The following is a 24,310-nucleotide window of genomic DNA, read 5'->3' as shown; positions in this document are numbered from 1 at the left end:
AAGCATTTTTTTTTTTGATTTACAGCACCTCATTATCAGCTAAGCGTGAAGCCATCTGAGATGTTTCACCTCCTGTAGTGCTTCGATGTAGAGAATTATGTGTTGAATTCGAGTGGATCACACAGGCTTTGTGCGACACGCGGCGCTTTCCAAATTGGTCTGTGCTGAGAAGTGGGGCATGCAGATATTTGATCCGTTCTGCACGGTTAAGTTGGGTAGCGCCGCTCTGACACTGCTGGAGTGTTTGGATTCTCACATAAAAGCAGCAAATGGGAGATAATCACACAGTCATATAAGGAGAAACAAATTGCATGTTAACATATGCTTCAGTGGCCTTGAAATTTAGCTTGGGCGGCCACTGAAAACAGCCAACTAAACTTAAAGTTTTATGAAGATAAAGTACAGCAAAGTGAAGCTTGATTTCGGGGGGTTGAAACCACCACTTTAGATGATCTCTATATGATTTTCATATGTCTTTCTCTATTTTTAACTGCTGTGCCTGATAGAAATGTTTTTCTGCACTTGCAGGTCAGTGGTTTTGATCACCTCTAAAGGGAAGCTGGTCACCAGAGGACCATGGACCAAAATTCTCGATACCCTTGGAGCAGATCAGACGGTGAAGTTGAAAGGTAATGAGGTTCACTCATTATAATTCAAGTTTGTGATAGACATCTGACATTATCAGTACCTAATGGAATTTACATGATTTATAGGTTTGAAACAAATGTGCATAATCACTAGTAAACACACGTGACCAAGCAAAATAGACCCTAATGTCAAGTATGTAATGTATTTTGGTCTACCATACAAAAGTTTAGGGTCAGAAAGATTTTTGTTTTAAAAGAGATGAATACTTTTATTCATCAGGACTAAATAAAATTGATCAAAAGTGACAGTAAGGACATTTATTATGTTACAAACTATTTTTTTTTTTTTTTTTTTAAAGGTAAAAATTCAGCTTTGCATCACTGGAATAAATTACAGTTTAAAATATATTCAAATATACAATATGTCTTTAAACTTTGCATAATATTTCATATTCCTTCAGTTTTTACTGCATTTTTTATCAAATAAATGCAGCTTTGGTGAGCATAAGAGGCATAATAGACAAAAACATATAGTTCTAAACTATAGAGTTCATCCCAATGGTATTTGGGATACTTTATGATAAATTACCACAAAAAGGACAAGTGAAACCCCAAGACAATGAAAGAAACAGAGTCGAATTGTGAGAAGAGAAATGGTTTTCTGGGCTGGACACACAAACACACACACACACACACACACACACACACACATACATACCAGAGCAGCAGGGTCCTTCCTCTCAACCCTCCCTTCACATATTATATTTATCATGTTGAATTGTCATTTCAGCAGGCAAAGCCTCTTAGGTTTACATTCCAAGTGCTTCCCACCGGATCATTCCGTGAACAACACCAAATGTTTCACAGACCAGTCTGTACTGAAACCAAAGGAATAAAAATGAAAACACTCCAACACAAGATTTTATGATACTGATCAACTTTATATTTTCCTGTTATTTCATGGCCTAAATAAATATTACCAACAAATATTGATTTGAAATCTGAGATTATTATATGAATACAAAGTGTTGAATGATATGGGAGGCACGAAACTAGCACAGCTTCACTACCATTTAAAATAAAATTAAAGAAGAAAATAGTAAAGAGTTCTGAGAGAAAATTAGCGCAAAATATAAACACTATCTGATATTCAGAGTTCTGCTTTTGCATCTTACAATTTTGCTTTTATTTATAGTCATTTTTTTTTCCCCACAGAGTTCTGAGTTTACATCTCACAATTATTTTTATTTTCGCTAAAGAATAAAAAAGGTCATTGTTACTCCTTGTCTCACAATTATGATTTTGTATCTCTCACAATTTTTAGGGAAAAAAATGAATCGTAACATTAACTCAAAATTGCGAAAAACGAGTCTGAATTGTGAGATGAAAAAGTTGCAATTATTATAATTTTTATTTTATTTTATCCTGTGGCAGAAACAAGCTTCCATAGACTCTGAAGACTGGAGTAATGATGCTGAAAGTTCTGCGTTGATCACAGGAATAATTTACATTTGAAAATATATTTAAAAAAAAATCATTATTTAAAAATGTAATAATATTTCACATTATTACTGTTTATTATTACAAATAAATGAAGCCTTGGTGAGCAGCAGAGACTTCTTTCAAAAATATTTAAAAAATCTTACTATACCCAGACTTTTTTGTAGTGTATGTAGTAAATCTGTTGCCAGGGATGACGGTCATACAGTTTAGCCTTGTTATAAAAAAAAAAAAAAAAAAAACGTGTAACCAAAGAATATCATGATTGACCAATCAGATGCTGTTAAATAAGCACCATAACATCAAAGCCTGTATAATTTTTGCCAATTGTTGATGCACAGTAAATTGGCCTGAGGTCATTAAAATCTTTTTGTGGCGTTTTTGCTTCCAGAAAAATTTGCCTTTGTGGGCTTCAAAGGCTCCTTCCGGCCAGACTGGGTGAGGATGAGTGTTGATGAAGAGCGGGCCAAACTCCACCAAGTGCTGCCCATCCCTGTGATTAAGATGATGAAGCTATGAAGACGAGCGACACACACCGCAGGACTTCTCAGACTCGCTGTAGCAGCACTGCCGGACGAGCCCAGCTACAGGACTACTGAACATAAAGCACCAATCACAGCCCAGCATGTGTTTATGTTACCTAGCAACCCCTCCCAGCGGATCCCATTGTATGTGACAACGTGGACGTTGTGATTTTTGGATCGTGTCGTCAGTTGATTGTACTTGAGTTTCAACAGGAGAAAAACAAGAAACTAAAAACTAAAAACAACAAAATTCCTTGTTTTTGTCCCTCTCGGTGATGTTTGCCTTCATGATTCAACATGTTTTATTTTTTTCTAAATATGTAGAAAAAAAGGTTTCAGATTGTAAATGTTGTGAGGTTTCCTCATTTAAATTGTCACGCACAAGAGTTGGTTTCGTTTGTGTTGAATGAGAGAGCCAGCAAAAAATAAAAAATAAACACAACCGGCCTTAAAGGAACCAGTCACCCAAAAATGAACATTTAACTCATTTATTTACACCATGTCATTAGATGTAACAACAAACAAGATTTTTTTTTTTTTTTACATTTTCCAAGCATAAATTCTGAAAGTACCATACAAGTTCAAGACACTTGAAAAAATATGGACATAATTCTTTACATTTTTCGGTGAACCGTTCCTTTAAATCGAATAGTCAAGAATGGATTTGAATCTGAGCATTAGTAGATGTCAGTCTATCATAAAATGATAAAATCTGTGATGAATTGGCTTTTCGTCCATTTGGCAAGAAGTACGACATTGTCCCTTTGCCGAAATAGCTGGTCTTTTTTCGGAGATTGTAATTTGTTAGTGTTTTTGTATGTTTTGTGTGTTTCTAAAAAAAAAAATCACAAAAATCCTGATTGATAACAGAGATATATTTTATACTTATTTATTGTACAGGCACTATTACACAAATCAAGAAGGGATGTCTTAAGGGACTTTTAAGTTGTAATGTATTCCTGTCCTATCTGTAAAAACTAAAACTAAAATTTTCAGTTTAGTGTATAATTCAAATATACATGATATTAACTTTAAGTTGTATATGGATGTGATGTAAATGTGAATGATTTCCAAGTAATACAAATGTATTACTTTAGATAAGAAAAAAATATAAAGACTTTTGTACAGAAATAAATCTTTTTTCCTCATTTTTGGAGTGATACTGTTTATGTATATATATATATATATATATATATATATATATATATATATATATATATACATATATAAAACACATTTTTGGTGAATGTTCCATTTCTATAGTTGTGTTCAATTATAGGGGCCTCATTTATAAAGCGTGTTTATGAATCGCCCATGTGCATATTTGAGAGATGATCAGAAGTTTTTTTATGTGCAACATTTATAAATGAGGCCTGCCACTGAATAAAAAAAAAATTAAAACAAGGAAATTGCAATTTTTTATAGCACGATTCTGACATTTTTCTCAGAATTGTGAATTCAAATAAATCCAAAAAAAAAAAAAAAAAAAACTGTGAGAAATAATCTCGCAATCGCAGATTATAAAGTCAGAATTGTGAGAAAATAGTATTTTTCCCCTTTATAATTTGCAACTGCATGTTTATATCTCACAATTCTGAGAAAAGAAAATATAAAAGAAAAAGAAATAAAGATTATTTATAAATAAAGAAAATATCTGAAACTGCATCATAAACTGGCAATTGCTAGAAAAAGTCAGAATTGCGAGACAAACTTACAGTTTCAAGTTCATATCTCACAATTCTGACTTTTTCTGACAATTCCTTACTTTTTCAGAATTGTGATATGTAAACTTGCAATTGCGAGAGAACAAAGTGAATTGTATAATAAAAAGTCGCCAATTATGTTATAAAAGCATTTTTATTCAACGTCGGAAACAGGCTTCCATAGATTTCTATCAAAACAAAGGCATTTCAAACATCACAACAGTGATGCTGGAATGTGTCGTTCCTTTAGCAAACACTGTAAAAGAAGCTGATGTTGATTGATGGTATGTGTCTACTGTGTGTTGATGTTGGGGTGGGGGACCATGAGGAGTTTCTTCAGCAGATGGTTTGGGAATATGACCATGGAGGCCATACCGGACTAGGGTGGATCCTGCATTCTGGACATAAGTTCACTAAAGATCTGGACATGTTTGCACAGTAAAGCACCCTGAAGCGCTCGAAGGTCACTTTTGAAGTGTTATTTCAGACGTGGGAAACTGAACTGGCATTCTTGAATGTCATCATGAGTTGCTGGCTATGTTTTCTGGAGTGTCAAATCTTCTTGTTTGACCTAATTTAATGCAGAGCATCAATCGTGTCAAGAGCAATTACGAATGTGGTCAATGTGGCCGCCTTGCTTTCTCACATGACAAATAGATGACACTCATTTAAAACCATCAGTCTCTTGTCAAATGTTACTGGGAATGAGGTTTCTTCTGGAAGTAGAAGACAGAATAGCTAAAGCTCTTTATACATTCAAGTTCTTATTCAGTAAATGTACTTAGAAATAAAAATGTTTGTTTGTAAAGAAACATTTACTATTGAAACTACGCAATGGATTTTCCATTAGTGCTCTCTATTCGTTTGCCATTATCATCAGAGTTCTGGAAGGATTTGACAAATGTGTCAATGATGATGATGAACAACAAACGCCTGCAAGAATGGATGAATGTTTAATGGATGATCGCAAACAAAAAATAATTTTTTATTTCAATTAGATCCCATTTATCATTCAGTAAAGTGCTGAAATGCTCACATATTTCCACGAGTTGTACTTACGTTTTCTCAGATATCATGGCATATGGGGCTTCAGAAGAGAAAGGATGATCGATTACTCTATTAGCGCCTAATGTTGCTCTCTTTCAAACTGGGGCAATGACTCTGCCGCTTCTGAACTCATTTTGTTTGCCAGAAGCTGTTGGACTGATTCCAGATCAGTTCATTTCTGCCACATCCTCCAAATGCATTTCAGCATCTGTCAACAAGCGGTTATGTAAACCTTCAGATAAATCAGATATTCTCTATCACTGCTGAGCACAGACTGCTTGTGTACTAGTTTGTTGCATAAAAATACAAATAAAATGTCAAAGGAAATGAAAGAAAATTTATGCAGCTGGGAAAAAAAATGTCTATTAAGGGGTGTTGGGAACAAAAGTCAAACAGCATTGTTTTTAGGCTTTAAAAGAACAGTCTGCCTAATATTTACATTTGCTGAAAATGTTCTCACCCTCAGGCCATTAAAGATTAAATGAGTTTGTTTCTTCATCAAAACAGTAAAATTATGATAAATAGTACATTAGAAAATTTGCTCACCAATGTTTACTCTGCAGTGAATGGGTGCCGTCAGAATAAGAGTCCAAACAGCTCATAAAAACATCATAATAATCCACAAGCAATCCACACATCTCCATTCCATCAATTAACATCTTGTGAAGACAAAACCTTTTTTATTTTTATTTTAACATTTAAGATTGCTTTCTCCTGTTAAAAAGTAGACTAATCTGAATTGAGAGAGTAATATGCACAGATTAAGCAATGATTACAAGCAAAACGGTCCAAAATCATTCTCAACAAATATGTGTGTGGATTTTGATGTGCAGGAACAACAGAGGACTGACTTTTTCACTTGAGAATGCAACATTATTGACTCATATGTTGGCCAGAAGCAACTTAAAGTTTTAGAAGGCTTTAAAGTTTAAATACCTTAATGAAGGATTTGTTTCTTGCAAACACACAGCTTTTCGCTTCACGAGACTGTGGATTACTGATATGTCATTTTTCAGCTTTTTGGTCTGTGATTCTGACAGCACCCATTCACTTGCAGAGGTTGAGCAGTGTTCCATCCATTGTTGAGTAGTGTTCAATTTCTCAAAAATTGTTCAGATGAAGAAACAAACTCAATTTTTCAGCATATTTTTATTTTTGGGTGAACCATTTCTTTAAGTGCTACACTTTTCTGCATTTATAAATTTGACCATGAACACGATTTGACACCAATTGCAAATAAAATAATTAAATGCATATAATGTAATTATAAAAGTGATTTATTCTTTGATTCAGACTGTGAAAATATAAGGCAGTTTACAGTAAAACAAATCAAAGAAACATAAACAAATATTGCTGATTTGACTCATCAACCTGTGTGTCGAAGTACCTAGTAACACCTGTTAGAGATACACTCCCTCAGTCCCATTAAGATGCTGTGCTTTTGGGGCTCATGTATCAAAGCTCCTGCTTGCTTTTATTTGCTCGGTTGGCTGCTTTCTTGTCTCCTTTCTTCTTGGTCTTGTTTTGCTCGTTCCCCTTGGCATCTTTCTTGGCGGCTTTCCCAGGGTACACCTGCCCTTCTACGGTCACATCCTCACAGCGGTCCTGAGCGATCAGGAAGTCTTTAATCTCCCAGGCGAAGCTCCCGTCACGCAGCATGAAGATGACACGGTTGGATCCCACCACAAATCTGATGAGAAAGATACAAACTGATTAGATTGACTGGTGACAGAGCACCAAAGAGCATTTCAAGAGACAGAGAAGGAGAGCTTCAAAATGGAGGTTGTGTGGCACACAGAAGCTCTGATTCAAATTTACTTCTTAATGATTCATTGTTAAATACATCATTTGTTTCTAGCATCACAACATTCTATGGGCTCCAAAACAAGAAACTCTCCTAAAACACTTTCACTTTTTCCCCTTGAACCATTAAGAATGTAATTTTTACCACATCTCACAATCTATGTTGGATATTAAATTCAATAAATCAAAACATATATATACACTAGTATATATGTATATATATATATTTGTAATAAATTGACTGAGTTCTTTGTCCTTCTAAGGAAATTTGCTTAGCTATTTATATATACAAAACACACAAATATTTTTTTACTTTTTGCATCAATTTTCAAAATTACAGCTTTATTGAAAATAATGCAGAAAATGTTTTCATAAAATAAAATAAAACAGTTAAAATATTATGTTCTCAAGTAATATATACATTAATTTATATATTTTTTTAATTTAATAATTTAACATTTCATATTAAACATGCCCTTCAATGACGGTTGTCTGCTTTGGTAAAAAATTATGCTAACTTCTGAGAGTAGGCCAAAAAAAAAGCATATTATATTAGTTTTATTCAGATTTTGATTCAGATTTTTTATTAGCACATTTTCTGTTTTCATTTAAATTTTAGTTAAAGTTTTTGTAATTTTGTATGTGTTTTTGTCATTTTTTGTAAAAAAAAAATGTGTGCGTGTCTATATGATTTTTAGACATTTTTATTTAGTAATTAAAGTTACACGAAAAAACACTGCCTTGGCAACTAGATTAAATAAAGTGTATATATATTTAAATGCTGTAGCCACTTTGATGAGAGAGAAAAGATTTGAAACTGTTTTGGAAAACTTTTGGTCCAGCTGTCAATGAACAAGCTCTATCTGAAGTTCTGTGATGATCTGGATCTACACGTCACACAGATGTGAGCATATAATCTAAACGCTTTGACTGTGTAGTTTGACATCCTTATCAAACATCTGCATAGTAATGCGGCTGTTACCTCTGAACATCAAAGTTGGCATTGAAGAGGCTTCCCTGCCACAAGCTGGTGACCTCCTCCGTCTCCTTCTCTGTGGGGTTTCCTGACACAGTAGCAAACACCATCAGGGTCCTTCCCTTCTTAGACATCTTCAGGAGATCCTCTGGTTTGGACGCGTCTATTTTAGAGAAGTCGATGGGTGGAGGAGACCGCTTGTGCTCGGGTAAGTCGCCCTCCTCGATGTCATCATCTTTCTGTAATAAATAAATAGATGTCAATCACTGACGAAAGAAAATGTATTTTCAAGATGCAATGCAAAAACCTATAATATTAAACATTTTCAAACCTTTAAATGACTGTGACACTATCTGGTTAATTTCTGTGAACCGTGTTCATTCAGAGGCAACCTTTGGCTCAAGGAGTGTCCTCATAAAATATGTCAATCTCATAAACTAAAGATATCCACCAATCACATCGCGATTCATACCAACATAAGTACCTGACTGTCTCATCCATCCTTCTATCTATCTATCTATCTATCTATATATATATATATATATATATATATATATATATATATATATATATATATATACCGTATGCAATATTCATGCGAATTAAGTGTAAAACAATGTAATAAAATAAGATATTTGACATAGTGAACAACTTTTTTTAATAATGTGTACATAAACAACTAAAAAACAGTTGCTAGTGTGAAATACACTTCATGTTATCATAGTAAGAACCGTTTTCGTCAAAATACAACTTATGACAGTTACTGTTACCACAAATAAACCGTAAAGTTCATATTAACATCCAGACGCATCAAAAAATGAACTATATAAAAAAAATTATTCTGCAAACTCATTTGAACGAGATCCCAAATTCGTTTATTATGGTTTTGCAGTAGCCACGATGGTATTTCGGCGGTTACCATGGTAGTTTATAGTCAGAGGCACATGACTGAATGATTGCGGCAGTGTGTTGTTCGTTAGTTCGTTCATACCTCCCACTCCTCCAGCAGTCTGGCCATATCCGCATCATTATAATCTCTTATGTCTTTCTTCTTCTTTGGTTTAGTGTCTGCACAATGAACCGATATGAATAATATGAGAAAAAACAATACTGATACAGTCCTGCAGCTGACGGGAGACGCCATCTTTAAACCTGGAGCTCGCTGATTGGTTAAAATCTTTACGCTAGTCATGGGTTTAAGCAAAGGGCGTGTCTACGTGATCACGTGTCTTACGGTTCAGAGTTTTTTTATTATTATTTATTTTTTTATTTTTTTACATGTATTTGGTGATAAAGGAATATAAAAAAATTACAGTCTATTAAATAAATACTTTACAATAATAAACACAAATATTAATAATATGGATATGATGCATTAAATGCAAAACACGTTCCGGCTACTCTCTGATGCAATGCATGCTTGTGATTGTTTCATACCTTTCCTTCTCCCTCCTCGAAAACTTTCTTTGCATTATCCTGAGTACAAGAACGTATAAAACAAGAAGAAACAAAATATAGAGTGTGTGGTAAATAATGAGTGTGCATGGTAAATAATGAGAAAAGATTACAAAATATAAACATCACATCTGAAAACGTTTTGGTTTTAGTTTTGGATCTCTGAAATAGTTTTAATGCATATCCAGAGGTCAGTATAATTATTAGATTACACGTAGGCTATATAATTAAATAATAGCATTCACAACATAACTCTATTTTTGAAAGTTGTTTTAAATTATCTACAATTAATTTACATTTAAAAAGTAAGCTATAAAGACTTAAAGTTTGTATAAAATGAGTGTTAATTTTTATTTAGGTTTTTTTATTGTATTTTTTTTTCTGTTTTAGTTATGTATGGTTAGTAAATATTCAGTACTTACAATAGTGCATGCATTATAGCTAAACTCTCTTGATACCAAATAAAATGCAAAAAAATATATATATATAATATGTTTTTTTGTTTTTGTTTTTTTCAGCTCTGCACAAGCTGGTTCTCTACAGTGCTTGTTCATGGGACGCATATGAGGTGTGAGGCTCATTCAACAGAATCGGAATGGTTTCCTCTCAGGACACCCCACCCAATGGCACAGTGCCCTGTGCAGCTGTACAACTGACATGCAGTATTCACAGCCTCAGCCCCCAGTTAACATCTAACACACTACATACACATGCTTTGTGTAATTCAGTAGCTTTATTCTGCTGGAATTTAATAAGGAACCAGACCAAATAAAGTACATCAGGGATCTGCATTGAATATGAAGAAGATCTGTTGCTTGAAACTGATGGAGAAGAGCAATGCATCATTGTAGAATGTAATGTTAAGGGTAAATGATACGTTTAAGGTTTTTATTTTAAATCTTACTCTTCATAGTATATTTGTAAGTCCTAATAATGCAATATTTAGATTGTCATCATATATGACCCTTTAAGTTGCTGAAAGCCCTTCCCATGTCCAAGGAGGAGGGTTTTCAGTGCAGCAGCCCCACCTGGTTGATTCTGATTGGCTCCTTCGCTCTACCAAAATCTCTTGTTGTCTAATGAAAAGTACTCTACTGCATTTACGTCATAGTATTTGCAGCGGTGAATCCGATTCCCCTCCCAAGATGAGTCAGCTGTTTTGAGGCCAGTTTGATTTTTTATCAACGCGGTAGGGTGATTTTTTTTTTTTAACTATTATTTCCATTGGCGTTTTAAATACCCCTTGCCACAAGTTTGTATACTTACATTATTTGCATTAATTAATTAAACATAAATAAAAGTGTTTTTTTTCTGCTTGAATTTATCCATTTTATTTACTAATTTATTCATACAATTGTCTATTTAATATTCATTCATATTTAAGTATTATTTTGATGAAACATTGGTTAGTTTAAATAATAGATACTAATCGATAAATAACTTAACAAACGACACAATGGAGCAATAGATTTTCATTTTCTCACAAATGAACCCTTTTATTCACAATTTATTTAGATTATTTTACTAATATATTTAATCATTCAATTGCAATGATCAAATCTTATATAATTCTTCTCCTCACACACACACACACATATATATATATATATATATATATATATTATATATATATCATTGTAAATATAATGATATACACTCCAAACAGCACAAAATGGGTCCAAAAAAAAAAAAAGTTGTATATATATATATATATATATATATATATATATATATATATATATATATATATATATATATATATATATATAATTATGCTACCGGCGTTCCCGCTAAACTAAACAATAATTCGCTCTATGCCGCTCTGAATGTGAACATTGTGAAAGTAGTAAATACCCACACGCGAGAGTACCTGTTGGATTAACAGGGAAGCGCAAATCTGGGGCGAAACACCAGAAACAAGAAATAACGAAACAAACGAAAAGGGGGAACACAAGGAACTTCTCTGGAATTTCTCGTTGGGTGTAACTTTTGCCCTCGGACCGGTAGTTGAGTCTCACATCGGGGCCTCGGGAAACGATGACTGGGTGAGGAATGAACGCGACTTCTCGCACTACTGACGTTACCTCAGAAAAATAAGCGTAACGTTTGAGCTGCTGGCGACTTAAAATGAGGGATTTCGTCTCGCTGACCAGGAATAATGGTTGTGGATGGTATGAAAGTGCCAGAGTTTGAGGGAAGCTAACAAGCTATTCAGCCACACCCTCCCGCCGCTTCCTGATACGCAAGATGTAGCGGGAGACTACAACCGACGCGCGAGAGTCTCAGTAGCGAACGGAGTTCGTTATCATCGCGGAAACCGCGTTAAAACTTTCAGCCGAGCGTTTAAAGAATGGCAAGCAAAAGCGAAACTATCTGCCACTGGACAACCGATGCTTTCCTCCTGGAGAGGGCGTATGGACAATAGATATGCATAAGGAACTGAGTTTGCCCACAGAACTTGGATTGTGTATGAAAAAGAAACGGCTGAAAGTCGTTGGGGAACGTTTTATGAATTTCCGAGGTGTCCTGGGATGATGGTGCAGTGGCGGCGGGGCGCCTGCGCGTCTCCCGCTTCGGTCGCGGGTCAGCAAGACGGTCAATATATCAGCAGCAGCATCCCATTGCAGCAGGACATGTATTTAAATGCATGTAATGTGCATGACACGAAGAAAACCTGAAATGACAAATTCCACACAGCAAAAGTAGCGATTCTGGAAGTCAACCTGCACTTTGCCTTCGCTTGGGCATCTTCTTGTACACGGCACTGCAGAAGCCTTTTGTAGAAAAGAGTGTTTTTGGTTTCTCTGCATTGTTGGAGCGACATTGACAACCTGTGAAACTGATCAGACTGTAGCCTACCTTGTCGGGATAGTTGTGAATTCTGTTCTATGCTCGTTTTTCTCATAATGCACACCTAAAATCAGATTATTTAATCATAGGGCAATACATTTGAAGGGATATTTCATTACAGATCTCATCAGCCCTTTTGCCCGTGTTGTATTTTTGAAAAAATAAATCCAAATATTTTTCTAAAGTACTTCCCTTATTGGTGCATTGAGTGAAGTTTCATGTAATTTTGAGTTTTCAAAGCTGAGTGGACTATTTCTGAAGGACGTTATTGGCCAGTTCCACTCTCCCTGAGAAGGTGCGGGAATCTTTTTATTTTTATTTTTTTTACTGAAGAAAATGACATAACTCACATGTTCACACAAGAGAACATATGTTGTGATCTTTATTTTGAACATTAGCGCGACCACACTACTATGGCTAGTAGTGGCTCGGGAAAATCAGATAGTGAGGTTTCTACCAACATCCTTAGCGGAAGCTTGCAACAAAGGAAAAGACTTTCATCCATCTGTGACGCATGCAAGAGCAAAATGCAGCTGGTGGCAGACCTGCTCCTGCTGTCCAGCGAGACCAGGCCGGTGGTGAACACCGACGGCATGCCTGTAGCAGAGACGTTCGAGAAATGCCGCGACACGGTGATTGCACGAACCAAGGAGCTGTCGATCATCGTTCATGATATCCAGAGCCAGCTCAACATGGGGAAGTTCGTGGAGGTTGGGGACCGACTGGTCGAGATGGGGGACCTAGTGGTCTCGCTGACGGAGTATTCGGCGCACGCCGCTTACCTGGCAGCCGTGGAGATCCCGGGTTCCCAGGCTGCCATTTCCGGCCTGGTGGACCGCTACAAAGTCACCCGATGCAGACACGAAGTGGAGCAAACGTGCAACATTCTCCGCCTGACGGCTCTGGCTGACCTGACTCCGCAGCTCCTTCTGGAAGTCTCGCAGAACATCCTGAAGAACCTCACCACGCTTACGGATGCCTCCTCTCTGGCCAGTGATAAATCCAAGGACAAGTTCGCAAAGGAGCAGTTCAAAGCCAGCGTCAAGTGCATGAGCACGAGCGCCACAGCACTTTTAGCATGCATGCGTGAGCTAAAGGCCTGCCCGAGCGACCTGACCCGCAACCGCTGTGTCCTCTTCAGTGGGCCGCTCGTGCAGGCCGTGCACGCCCTGGTGGGTTTCGCCACCGAAACGCAGTTCCTCGGCAAAGCCGCAACCATCCCCCTGGAAGGAAAAGGGGTGCAGACGGCCGTTCTGGGTGGCGCCATGAGCGTGGTTTCGGCCTGCGTTCTTCTGACCCAGGGCCTCAGGGATATTTCCCAGCATCCCGAGAACAGCTCCCAGATGCCCATCTATAGGGAGCGGCTGCGAAACTCTGCATGCGCCGTCTCAGACGGATGCACACTCCTGTCTCAGGCACTAAGGGAACGATCCTCACCTAGAACTTTACCGCCAGTTAACTCTCATTCTGTGAATTAAAACTCCTCCCCGGCACGTTATTTTGAAGTACCAAAGAATCCAATCAGGTTTAACCCCACATACACTCTTAAAAATAAAGTTTCCGTAAGGCTGATGATACACGTCTGATGATAAACTTTTTGAGCAATGTTGCTGTCAACGGGCAACCAGGAGAGACACAGGACCAACGACTGATCTAAAATATCCAGATAATATGTTACCTATTCTCAATGAGAGAGTGCCCAAGCAACATTGCTCAAAAAAAAGTTGCCCTGTGTATCATCAGCCTAAAGGGTTTTCACAGCGACTCCACTGAAGAATCATTTTGGGTTCCAAAAAAGAACCTTGCAGAGAACAGTTCTTATAAGAACCATTATCCAAAGAACCTTTTCTGCATTTGAAAGGTTCCGTGCATGTTAAAGATTCTTTGTGGAACCGTCAAATTTATTTTTAAGAGTAAATGTAGTAATTACCATTTTTTTATTGACATTTCATGGCAGTTGGCTTCACTCAAGCTCACATTTGTAGGTTTTTCTCAAACTAGATGTGATTGGGGAAGAAGTAGCTTTTACTAAAACTGACAACTTTTGCAAATATCTGTGTCGGTTGAGAATATAATATGGCCAAAAGGGGCCGTTACAACAGAAGCCTTAAATGAAACTGAAAGTCTTTACCTCAGTGTTTGGCTGAATGGATGTCATTGAGACTTGTAGAAATCATCAGCATAATAATGTTCGTATTCCATGTGTGAATTTGTAATGAGTAAAAGCTGCTGTGAGTGTGTGCCATAGGTTTTACACTATTTACCAGACTTACAATTATATTTTAATGTGCTGTGTTTTTTCCCTTTGCCCACGCCTCATTTTTTTTATCATGCATGTACTGGAGTATTTATTTCAAGTAATTAAAAATGTTGTGTCTTATGCGACATGTCAGTCAAAAGATTAAAATAATTTTTAAAAAGTAAAGTTTTCAGTGGATGAGCGAAATGTTAAAATATGTGCTGGGAGCAAATTAATCTTCAGATTTATCAAAAATGATGCATCCTAGCATTAGAAATAAGAGGAAATCTGAAATGTTTATTTAGTTGTTTTTGTGAAAAGTAACTCTAGTAATTTTGTCAGAGTTTTTCTTTCACTAAACAGGTGGTTAAACCTAATAATCCTGATGCCTTTGAAGGGCCTTTTTATGCCGAAGCTTCTTTGACTATAGTTCCTGGTGTGTTCAATTTGTTATCATAGTCCTCGATAAGCTTCCTGCTACCTTCATCTGTGTGTTTGAAGTCTGGAATGTTTATCTCTGCTGCCGCACATCCTTAGTGTAGCAGTTTATCCCACACATTTCCTGTACAGAAAACCATTGATTAGTCCATTAATGTAAGACACACTTTCATTTTAAGTGTTTTGTCAGTATTAGAGTACTTTATCTCAGGTATAAGTAAATACAACAATCTACAGTACAGACCAAAAGTTTGGAAAAATTACTATTTTTAATGTTTTTGAAAGAAGTTTCTTCTGCTCATGAAGCCTGCATTTATTTGATTAAAAAATACAGAAAAAACAGTAATATTGTGAAATGTTATTACAACTTAAAATAATAGTTTTATATTTGAATATACTTAAAAAAAAATATTCCTGTGATGCAAAGCTAAATTTCCAGCATCTTTACTCCAGCATTCAGTGTCACATGTAACATCCAGTCTATCACATGATCATTTAGAAATCATTCTAATATTCTGATTTATTATGAGTGTTGGAAACAGTTCTGCTGTCTAATATATTTGATGAATAAAAGGTTAAAAAGAACTGCATTTATAAAAAAAAAAAAAAAAAAAAAAAACAATTCTAATAATATATTTTCTTTACTATCACTTTTTATCAATTTAACACATCCTTGCTGAATAAAAGTATTGATTTTATGAAAAAAAAAGAAAGAAAAAAAATTACTGACCCCAAATTACTGACCAGTAGTGTATACTGTTATTACAAAATATTTATATTTTAAAAACATTCATTCATTTTATTCATCAAAGTATCCTAAAAAAGTATCACATGTTCGGAAAAAATATTAAACAGCAGAACTATTTCCAACTTTGATAATGAATCATCATATTAGAATGATTTCTAAAGGAACATGTGATAATGATCCTAAAAATTCAGCTTTGCATCACAGAAATAAATGATAATTTAAAGTATAATACATTTTAAAACAATTATTTTGAATTGTAATATTATTTCACAATATTATTATTTTTTTCTGTATTTTTGATCAAATAAATGCAGGCTTGATGAGCAGAAGAAACTTCTTTCAAAAACATAAAAAATAGTAATGCTTCCAAACTTTTGGTCTGTACTGTAGATTAAGATGAATTGCACTAAACGTGTCAAGAATATGCCATGTCATATTATACACAAAAATCAAAAGAAAAATTGTCTTATATTGTTCATATGCCTATTTACTGTTAATTTTAAACTGTTAAACAGTCACACTAAAAAAAAAAGGAAAAAAATATATACTTTTAAGTTGCAAATTATTTATTTATTTATTATTGCTAAATTAAATTAATTGCAACCATTTACCCTAAAGAATATAATAAATATAATTAATCTTTTTTTATGCATGCACATTTTCATCCAAAATTCTGATTACTATGTAATTCAAAACAAAATTGCATTTTAGTGTAAATTATCAATTTATTACATATGTAGTATTAATACCCTACAAAAAAAAAAAAAAAAAAATCTTAAAGAACTTTTCTTATATTTTCTTTTTTTCAACAATTGTGCACATTTCATCCAAATTCTTATTACTGTAATTCAAAACAAAATCATGGGTAACACTTTACAATAAGGTGTCACTTGTTAACGTTAATGTATTGACTAACATGAACAAACAATGAACAATACATTTATTACACTATTTAGTAATCTAGTTTAAATTTAGTAAAAAAAAAAAAAAAAAAACAATACAGTAAATTCATTGTCCATGTTAGTTCACAGTGCTTTAACTAATGTTAACAAACAAGGCTTGTGAATTTAATTATGCATTAGTAAATGCTAAAATTAACATTAAATAGAAGAATAGTTCATTCTTAGTTAACTAATGTTAACTAATGAACCTTAGAGTGAAATGTTGTCAAATCATTACTTGCACAGTAAATAATATACTTTTGTAAATCAAAATGTAAGTTATATAGGCTTTCTAGTACTTCAAAAATGTTTATTATATATATAGTACTTATAGTAAAATTGAATTAATAAAAAAAAAATAGTAAAATACTCTTTATTATCTTATAATATTTTAAACTTAACCCAGATTTGGGTTAAGAGAATTGCAGGCTTTTGTGCTTAATTGTGAAATAAAAAAGTCATTAAAATATTTATATAATATATACAAAATGCAATATATATTTCTTTTGATTTCTGTGGTGACAAGTGACCGTCACATGTTTTTGTAATACTAATCCTGCTAATTTGGCAGTGTACTTCACTCTAGTAACTACCAAACCCCCTGACCCTTCCTGTCATGCTCTTTTCATGCTGAAAAACATACAAACTGTTTCTGCACAACAGGAAGCCAAATGACCTCTTCTATCAGGAGACGCTTCCTTCACAGCACAAAATGTCGGAGAAATAATTTCAGCCCAGGTTTCGCCCATTTCCTGCAAAAAGGAGAGAAGTGCAAGCTCTTCCCTGTCCTATTATGCAAGCGGCTGTGAGGGTCTGTCTTCTCCCCCAGTATCCAGTGTCCTGTTTCAGATTCATTATTATCAGTGTAAACACCTCACCCTCAAAAGCAGGCAGACATATGGCTGATGTGGGAGAAAGAGACATCAGGAATGTTAACATCTGAAATGAAATTTGACTGACATGTTTAGGGGGGAAAGCAAAGTTTGATCAATCGTTCAATTGTTTTCTTTAGCTCTCCAAAAGACCAGGTGTAAATAAATCTGTGGCAAACTAATATAAACTCACACCTTGCCAGCTGTGGATTTTGGTCTGATATTTAGTGTGCTGTGGATTTGTTCTGGTGACATTAACACATTGTTACTCTTTGGAGACCTAATGAGATGCATGTGCTGAGAGCAGAATGACGCTGAGCTCATAATTTATGGAAAAACCTTATCAAATGGCAGACACTGGCATCTAGTTAACATTCTGCCTCTGGGCTATAGCACCGTGTGAGGGGAATTTATAGTCAATACACTTTATTTTGTTGACATTTCGCACTACACTCCAAAATACATACACACACAAGCGTTAGTTTTTGTGAAATGTGGGGAAATCACATAGGGGTAATGGTTTTTATACTGTACAAACTGTATATTCTATCGCCCTTCACCAACCCTACACCTAACCCTCACAGGAAACTTTGTGCACTTTTACCTCCTCAAAAAAACTCATTCTGTACGGTTTATAAGCATTTTGAAAAATGGGGACATGGGTTATGTCCTCATAAGTCACCCTCTCCTAGTAATACCTGTGTCATACCCATGACATTATACACAGTTGTGCCCTGATATGTCACAAAAACAAGAGCACACACACACACACACACACACACACACATATACACGTATATAATTCTAGTTTATAAATTACCAGTAAAGACCCAATAATAATAATAGTTGTATTGTTGTGCTATATAATATTATATATTATTAAAAATGTATATGTTTAAACTTTGACTTTTCCAGCTGTGGAAATTCCCTGATATTTCCAGGGCCTTTAAATTTTATGTTTAAAATCTACATTTAAATATTTAATTTCATATAAAAATTGTTTAACATGTTTATGCGCATGGAAATTTTACATGCAATTCAAATACATCCATTTTAAATTTAGGCTTAACTATTTGTCCATTTCCCACCCCTTTGCTTAAATTGGCTCCAATCTGCCCATTTAGAGTGGTTATAGGTTACAAATTGTCGTAGGTTAGAGTTTGAGAATTTGAATAGACTACATCCTTGATAAAAACTCAGTTACCAGTATAGTTTGGTTTAGGTTTAGTGTGTCAAACAACAGCTGTGCTCTTGGTTAGAAGTGACGTCTCTTGGAAACCGAGGCCAAATGTCAGTGCTGTGTGATTTGATACCGATGGTATCAGATGTCCCTCCGCTCACATAAAACACACAGGCGGGTCATTGTGCCAACGTTTGCAAAGGGCTGGTCATGATTCATTTTCAGCATTTCACTGAATCTGCATCGCAATTGGTAAATATTGATATGTTTTGGCAATAACTGCTTAAAGGTCATATTTTGAAATGTTTACATAGTGGCTTAGTAACAGACAATACCTTCCCAAGTGATATATACTCAATTAACCATTGTCACAATATAATATAAGGTAAAAGTTAAAGCATTCAAACAATTTGTTTAAAAACAGAAAAATTTAGGAAGTGTAAATACTTGCAATGCTGGCTTTGTATTGAGAGGATGGAACTCAGTATAAATATTGATACCCAACTAGTAATTGTCTTATTTATTGTGAAAATGAATGAAAGGCACATATACAACATACTATATTACAGTTTTTCTCGATTGCTAGCACACAATTCATGAAACAAGCTCACAATTTTCTCACAAATATAAACACAGTCTCTAAACTATACACCAACTTGTGCAAACTCCAAACTTCCAGGTCAAAATGAAATATAGTCAAAAACAAATTACCTTTGACCTCATCGCCTTCGTTTTTACTTTCCCCTCCAACTCCACGTTGTCTCCCACTAGGATTCATTTTCCAAAACACATAATCACTTGTGCTCTTGTTCATATCATCCTGATATTCTGACCTGTGTGTCATCAGTTGGAACATGTGCAAACAGGTGAAATCTGTTAAACGTTTTGAGAAACGTGTCATTGTTTCGAGAACTATGAATGGTTTGGAAAATTGGGCCAAATGAATCAGTTCAAGTGTGTTAGCAATGGAGAAAAACTATAACGGCATAGATGTGACTTTTATTATAATGGCTTTAGGTGATTTAAGATTACTTTCATTTAATTTACAATGAAATTAATTGTAAATGGTCTGTAACATTTAATTAAAATTATGGAATTAAGACTGAACATATATATATATATATATATATATATATATATATATATATATATATATATATATATATATATATATATATATATATATATATAAATTTGTAAAAATACAAATTAATTGTAAATGGTCTGTAACATTTAATTAAAATTATGGTATAAAGACTGAGCATATATATATATATATATATATATATATATATATATATATATATATATATATGCTCAGTCTTTATATATATAAAGAAGCAAAAATTAATTTATCAGTATTGGTTTTAATTGAAGTATATTAAATGTATATTTTTACTATATGTAATTTATATTTTAAGTATATTTAACATGTATTTAAATTTAGACTTTTTTCAGGTGTGAAAATCACCATTTTAAAATTTCCCGACATTTCTAGCACTTGTGAATCTTGATGATCAACTTATTTGAAACATAAAATATTTAGGAGAAACCTGGAATTTTAAAGTGGTGATTTTCCACACACAGAAAAGAAAGGTGTGGGAGTGCTATAATATTAATGTGAATGGTGTGGAGAGGTTATTTGTCCTGTGCCATCTGTTAGCTTGACATCTGCCCTGAATATTCAGCGTAAAGCACCCTGAAATCCTCCGAGCCTGAGACAGAGATAATGTTTGGCATGGATTCAGACAGAGCTGAAATTCCTCATCCTTCCCCTTTGGCTAACCTTGGAGCAGTCGTTTCTTCACACTGCCCTCTCATACTCCAGGACCTACATTTGACCACCAACTGCTCTCCGTTTCTCTGCAGCTCTTGTGTTACAGTAGCGGTTTTGTGTTTATGCTCAGTCAATCAGTACACCCAAAACTTTTTTATCTCCAAAAGCCATCAAACCCTGCCCTGGCCTGTTATTGTCTCTCCTGCAGAACCAAAGGTTAGATGGGTGGTTCCTCATTGTCCTAAAATAAAGCCATGGCAGCTGGGAGGATGACAGTGGAGAAACCTTTCCTGACATTGTCTGCATGGCGTCATTGTCTAATGAAGCCTGGGAACAAAGTTATTTCCCTGCTGTGGGCCAGAGGTGCTGCACGCTGCCAAATGCAGACGTCTGATTAGGTGTGTTTGCTTTTGTCAGATGAGGAGTTGAAGAAATACTCAGAGGCATTGTTAAAGCAGAAGAGACTCTCTGCAGCTTGAACCAGAGATTTTATCGATAACTAAAACGTTTATTTTATTTTATTTAAAAAAAAAAATTCCCAAGTAATTGGTTGAAATAAAATAAACATTAATTGAAATAAAATATAAGACAGTTAAACTAAGCTAGCTGTCAAGGCAGCATTTCTCATATATATATATATATATATATATATATATATATATATATATATATATATATATATATATATATATATATATATATATTAATCAGACGTCTGCATACATATATATATACATATACATACATATATATATATACATATACACACACACACATATATATATATATATATATATATATATATATATATGAAAATTTGTTTATATATTAAATATATTTATATATTATAGAAAATATAAGAATAGAAATGTATAAACCTGTTTATATAAACAGGTTTATACATTTCTATTCTTATATTTTCTATAATATATAAATATATTTAATATATAAACAAATTTTCTCACATACATAAACACAATACAATAAATACACACAGTATACACATATAATGAAAACAAATACTTATTTTGGATGCGTTTGACAGCACTAATGTGCATGTGTATACATATATATATATATATATATATATATATATATATATATATATATATATATATATATATATATATATATATATATATATGAAAAATATTTTGAAAAAAAAAGCAATATTGTGAAAATATCATATCTATAAATAAATATAAATTATATATATATATATATATATATATATATATATATATATATATATATATATATATATATATATATATATATATATATATATATTCTACTGGATTATAGTATATTTAAAATGTAATTTATTCCTGTGATGAGAAGCTGAATTTTCAGCATCATTGCTCCAGTCTTGAGTGTCACAAGATCCTTCAGACATCATTCTGAGATGTTGATTTGAGCACCAGTAATAAATTATAACTGAGCACCAAATCATATAAAAAATAAAAATACACAACATACACAAGACAACAATATTACAACTTTAACAAAAATTTAAAGATAAAAAAAACTGAATAAAATATAAAAATAAAGTATAGCCTAAGTCAAATATGAACATAAACTATAATAATACATCAATGATATTAAAATAACACCGACTTACACTGGAATGACCAACTCTGATATCTTCTATAGGCAACAGAGGACTTTTATACAGCTACACTTTGTTTGTTCAGTATTAAAGTCATGTGATACTGGCCTTTTACAGTATGTGTCTACAGAGTGTCAGACAAATAATATAGATAGCTCAAATCATGCAACTACTTCAGAAGATGGGTGCAGTTATTTTTCAAACTACTGCACTTATATATATATTTTTTGTTTCAGTAAAAGCTGTTTGTTCAGAAAATGTAGTTAATGATGTTGATTCATGCACTTTTCGCTGCATTCTGATTCCTGCATCAACAATGACTTTAAATAAAAAATTCAAACATCACACAGCAGCTACTATCTTATTCAAGGCGAAACATTTAACGGATGAAGGTCCAGAGGAAAAAAATAGCCTTGGCTGCATCTGTGTTGTAATCCATCTTCATACCTTCCCATTTGCTAATATGAAGCAGCACTATGAGCATCCTATGGGAACATTCCCAGAGAATGACCTCATCCCTCTCAGATGGACAGTGTGCTGAACAAACAGATAAATACTGTGTTTACTCACACAGGGCTCAACTGTGCATGCAATAGACAAGAAATGGTTCTTGATGGAAACCAGCATCTGTTAGCTAAAGCCTCAGAGGAGCCTCCACACACACAACACACACACGCTCTGCAGTACTCTTGCATGGGTCGTACGTTCACACGCACACACACACACACACACACACACACACACACACACATTTGTTTTTGTGAAAAGTGGGGACATCCCATAGGCGTAATGGTTTTTATACTGTACAAACTGTATATTCTATGGCCCTTCACCAACCCTACACCTAACCCTAACCCTCACAGGAAACTTTGTGCATTTTTACTTTCTCAAAAAAACTCATTCTGTATGATTTATAAGCGTTTTGAAAAACGGGGACATGGGTTATGTCCTCATAAGTCACCCTCTCCTTGTAATACCTGTGTCATACCCATGTCATTATACACAGTTGTGTCCTGATATGTCACAAATCAAGAGCACACACACACACACACACACACACTCTGCAGTACTCCTGCATGGGCCGTACGTTCACACACATGCGCTCAGACTGTTATGGCAGGTGTGAGAGGACATGTGAGTGTGTTCAAGTCGACACGTGATGTTTTGCTACCAGCAAGAGTTTTCACTTTTACATTTATTCATTCAGCAGATGTTTTTTTTTTTTTTTTCAAAAGCCAAATGAAGAATGTAACAAGAGATTCATCTTAAGGTTGGAAATATAAAGTCTAGAGTAGACCAACATTTTTCTGTCTATTTTGGTTACACATTATTTTAAGATATCCTTGTTACAGTACTGACTGAGTATATTAATATTATAATGGTTAGTGTTACTTGCCTGTAGCTATGCATAATTTATTGTTATTATAACAGTTAGTACATGCCTAAGGGATGAAGGAGCCTGACGGAGCTGGAGGGACGAGGCGAAGCCAGAGGAGTGGAGTCCCGAGGCGCAGGATGCTCGATGCCCGACCAAGATGGAGCCGGAGGGACGAGGGTGCCAGGAGGAGCTTGTGGACTGCCGGGCCACAACAGAGAGGAGGGAGATAGGAGCCATTGTGGAGCTAATGGATCAATGGGGGGAGGCGGAGTTCAGGCTTCGGAGGCTGGAGGCAGAGGTGAGGGAGACTCCGACCATGGTAACACTGGAGGATGGCAGTCCTGTGGGGCTCGCACCACAATTTTGGTGGGCAGAGGGCGAGCAGAGGGGCTGCCAGATGACAGTGGCGTAGGAGGCTGGAGCGAGTGGGATGGCGTGCATTTTCGAGGAGCGGGCACTGGAGGGCGCATTCTAGCAGCGGGCACTGGAGGGCACGTAAATTGGAAACCCCCTCAGGGCTGAACGAGGGAACTATGGACGAAGGAGGGCTGGACAGGACCAGCGGAGACAACGGCGAGAGGAGAGGGGGCAGTTCAATTTCCAGATCAGATTCCCAGTCAATGAGATCGTCCTCCTCGTTGGTGCATGGAATGATACAATCAACATGGGACATGGAACACATG

General features: G+C 34.9%; 3 protein-coding genes across 5 annotated transcripts in view; 2 read left to right on the top strand and 1 right to left on the bottom strand.

The window, feature by feature from the left end:
* Positions 1 to 4,012, top strand: part of LOC127961633 (cell migration-inducing and hyaluronan-binding protein) — a 119,004-nt gene extending 114,992 nt beyond the window's left edge. For all 3 annotated transcript variants that reach the window (XM_052560837.1, XM_052560836.1, XM_052560838.1), the window contains 2 exons: positions 529 to 629; positions 2,479 to 4,012. In XM_052560837.1, the coding sequence (XP_052416797.1) occupies positions 529 to 629; positions 2,479 to 2,606 (229 nt within the window). In that variant the 3' untranslated portion in view covers positions 2,607 to 4,012. The remainder of the gene's footprint in view (positions 1 to 528; positions 630 to 2,478) is intronic.
* Positions 4,013 to 6,620: 2,608 nt separating this feature from the next.
* mesd (mesoderm development LRP chaperone) lies at positions 6,621 to 9,311 on the bottom strand. The gene is made up of 3 exons (XM_052560839.1): positions 9,132 to 9,311; positions 8,147 to 8,379; positions 6,621 to 7,051 (listed from the first exon to the last, which is right to left on the bottom strand). Exons 1-3 carry the CDS (start codon positions 9,282 to 9,284, stop codon positions 6,817 to 6,819), a joined length of 621 nt encoding a protein of 206 aa, XP_052416799.1. The 5' UTR covers positions 9,285 to 9,311; the 3' UTR covers positions 6,621 to 6,816.
* Positions 9,312 to 11,397: 2,086 nt separating this feature from the next.
* On the top strand, positions 11,398 to 14,870 carry tlnrd1 (talin rod domain containing 1). The gene has a single exon (XM_052561589.1). It carries the CDS (start codon positions 12,859 to 12,861, stop codon positions 13,921 to 13,923), a length of 1,065 nt encoding a protein of 354 aa, XP_052417549.1. The 5' UTR covers positions 11,398 to 12,858; the 3' UTR covers positions 13,924 to 14,870.
* The last annotated feature ends 9,440 nt before the right edge of the window (positions 14,871 to 24,310 follow it).

Source organism: Carassius gibelio, chromosome B7 (genome assembly GCF_023724105.1).
Source record: "Carassius gibelio isolate Cgi1373 ecotype wild population from Czech Republic chromosome B7, carGib1.2-hapl.c, whole genome shotgun sequence".
Taxonomy (NCBI): Eukaryota; Metazoa; Chordata; class Actinopteri; order Cypriniformes; family Cyprinidae; genus Carassius; species Carassius gibelio.
The sequence above is the reverse complement of the archived record's forward strand: the minus strand, read 5'-3'. Positions and strand labels throughout refer to the sequence as shown.

What these genes read in the sequence shown, in the direction of transcription:
- mesd (XM_052560839.1), bottom strand. Translation starts at nt 9,284, where the DNA reads ATGGCGTCTCCCGTCAGCTGCAGGACTGTATCAGTATTGTTTTTTCTC. An exon ending in GACTGCTGGAGGAGTGGGAG is followed by an intron (nt 8,380 to 9,131) that starts GTATGAACGAAC and finishes TATTTATTACAG; the next exon opens with AAAGATGATGACATCGAGGA. An exon ending in GCCAACTTTGATGTTCAGAG is followed by an intron (nt 7,052 to 8,146) that starts GTAACAGCCGCA and finishes CTTTCTCATCAG; the next exon opens with ATTTGTGGTGGGATCCAACC.
- tlnrd1 (XM_052561589.1), top strand. Translation starts at nt 12,859, where the DNA reads ATGGCTAGTAGTGGCTCGGGAAAATCAGATAGTGAGGTTTCTACCAAC.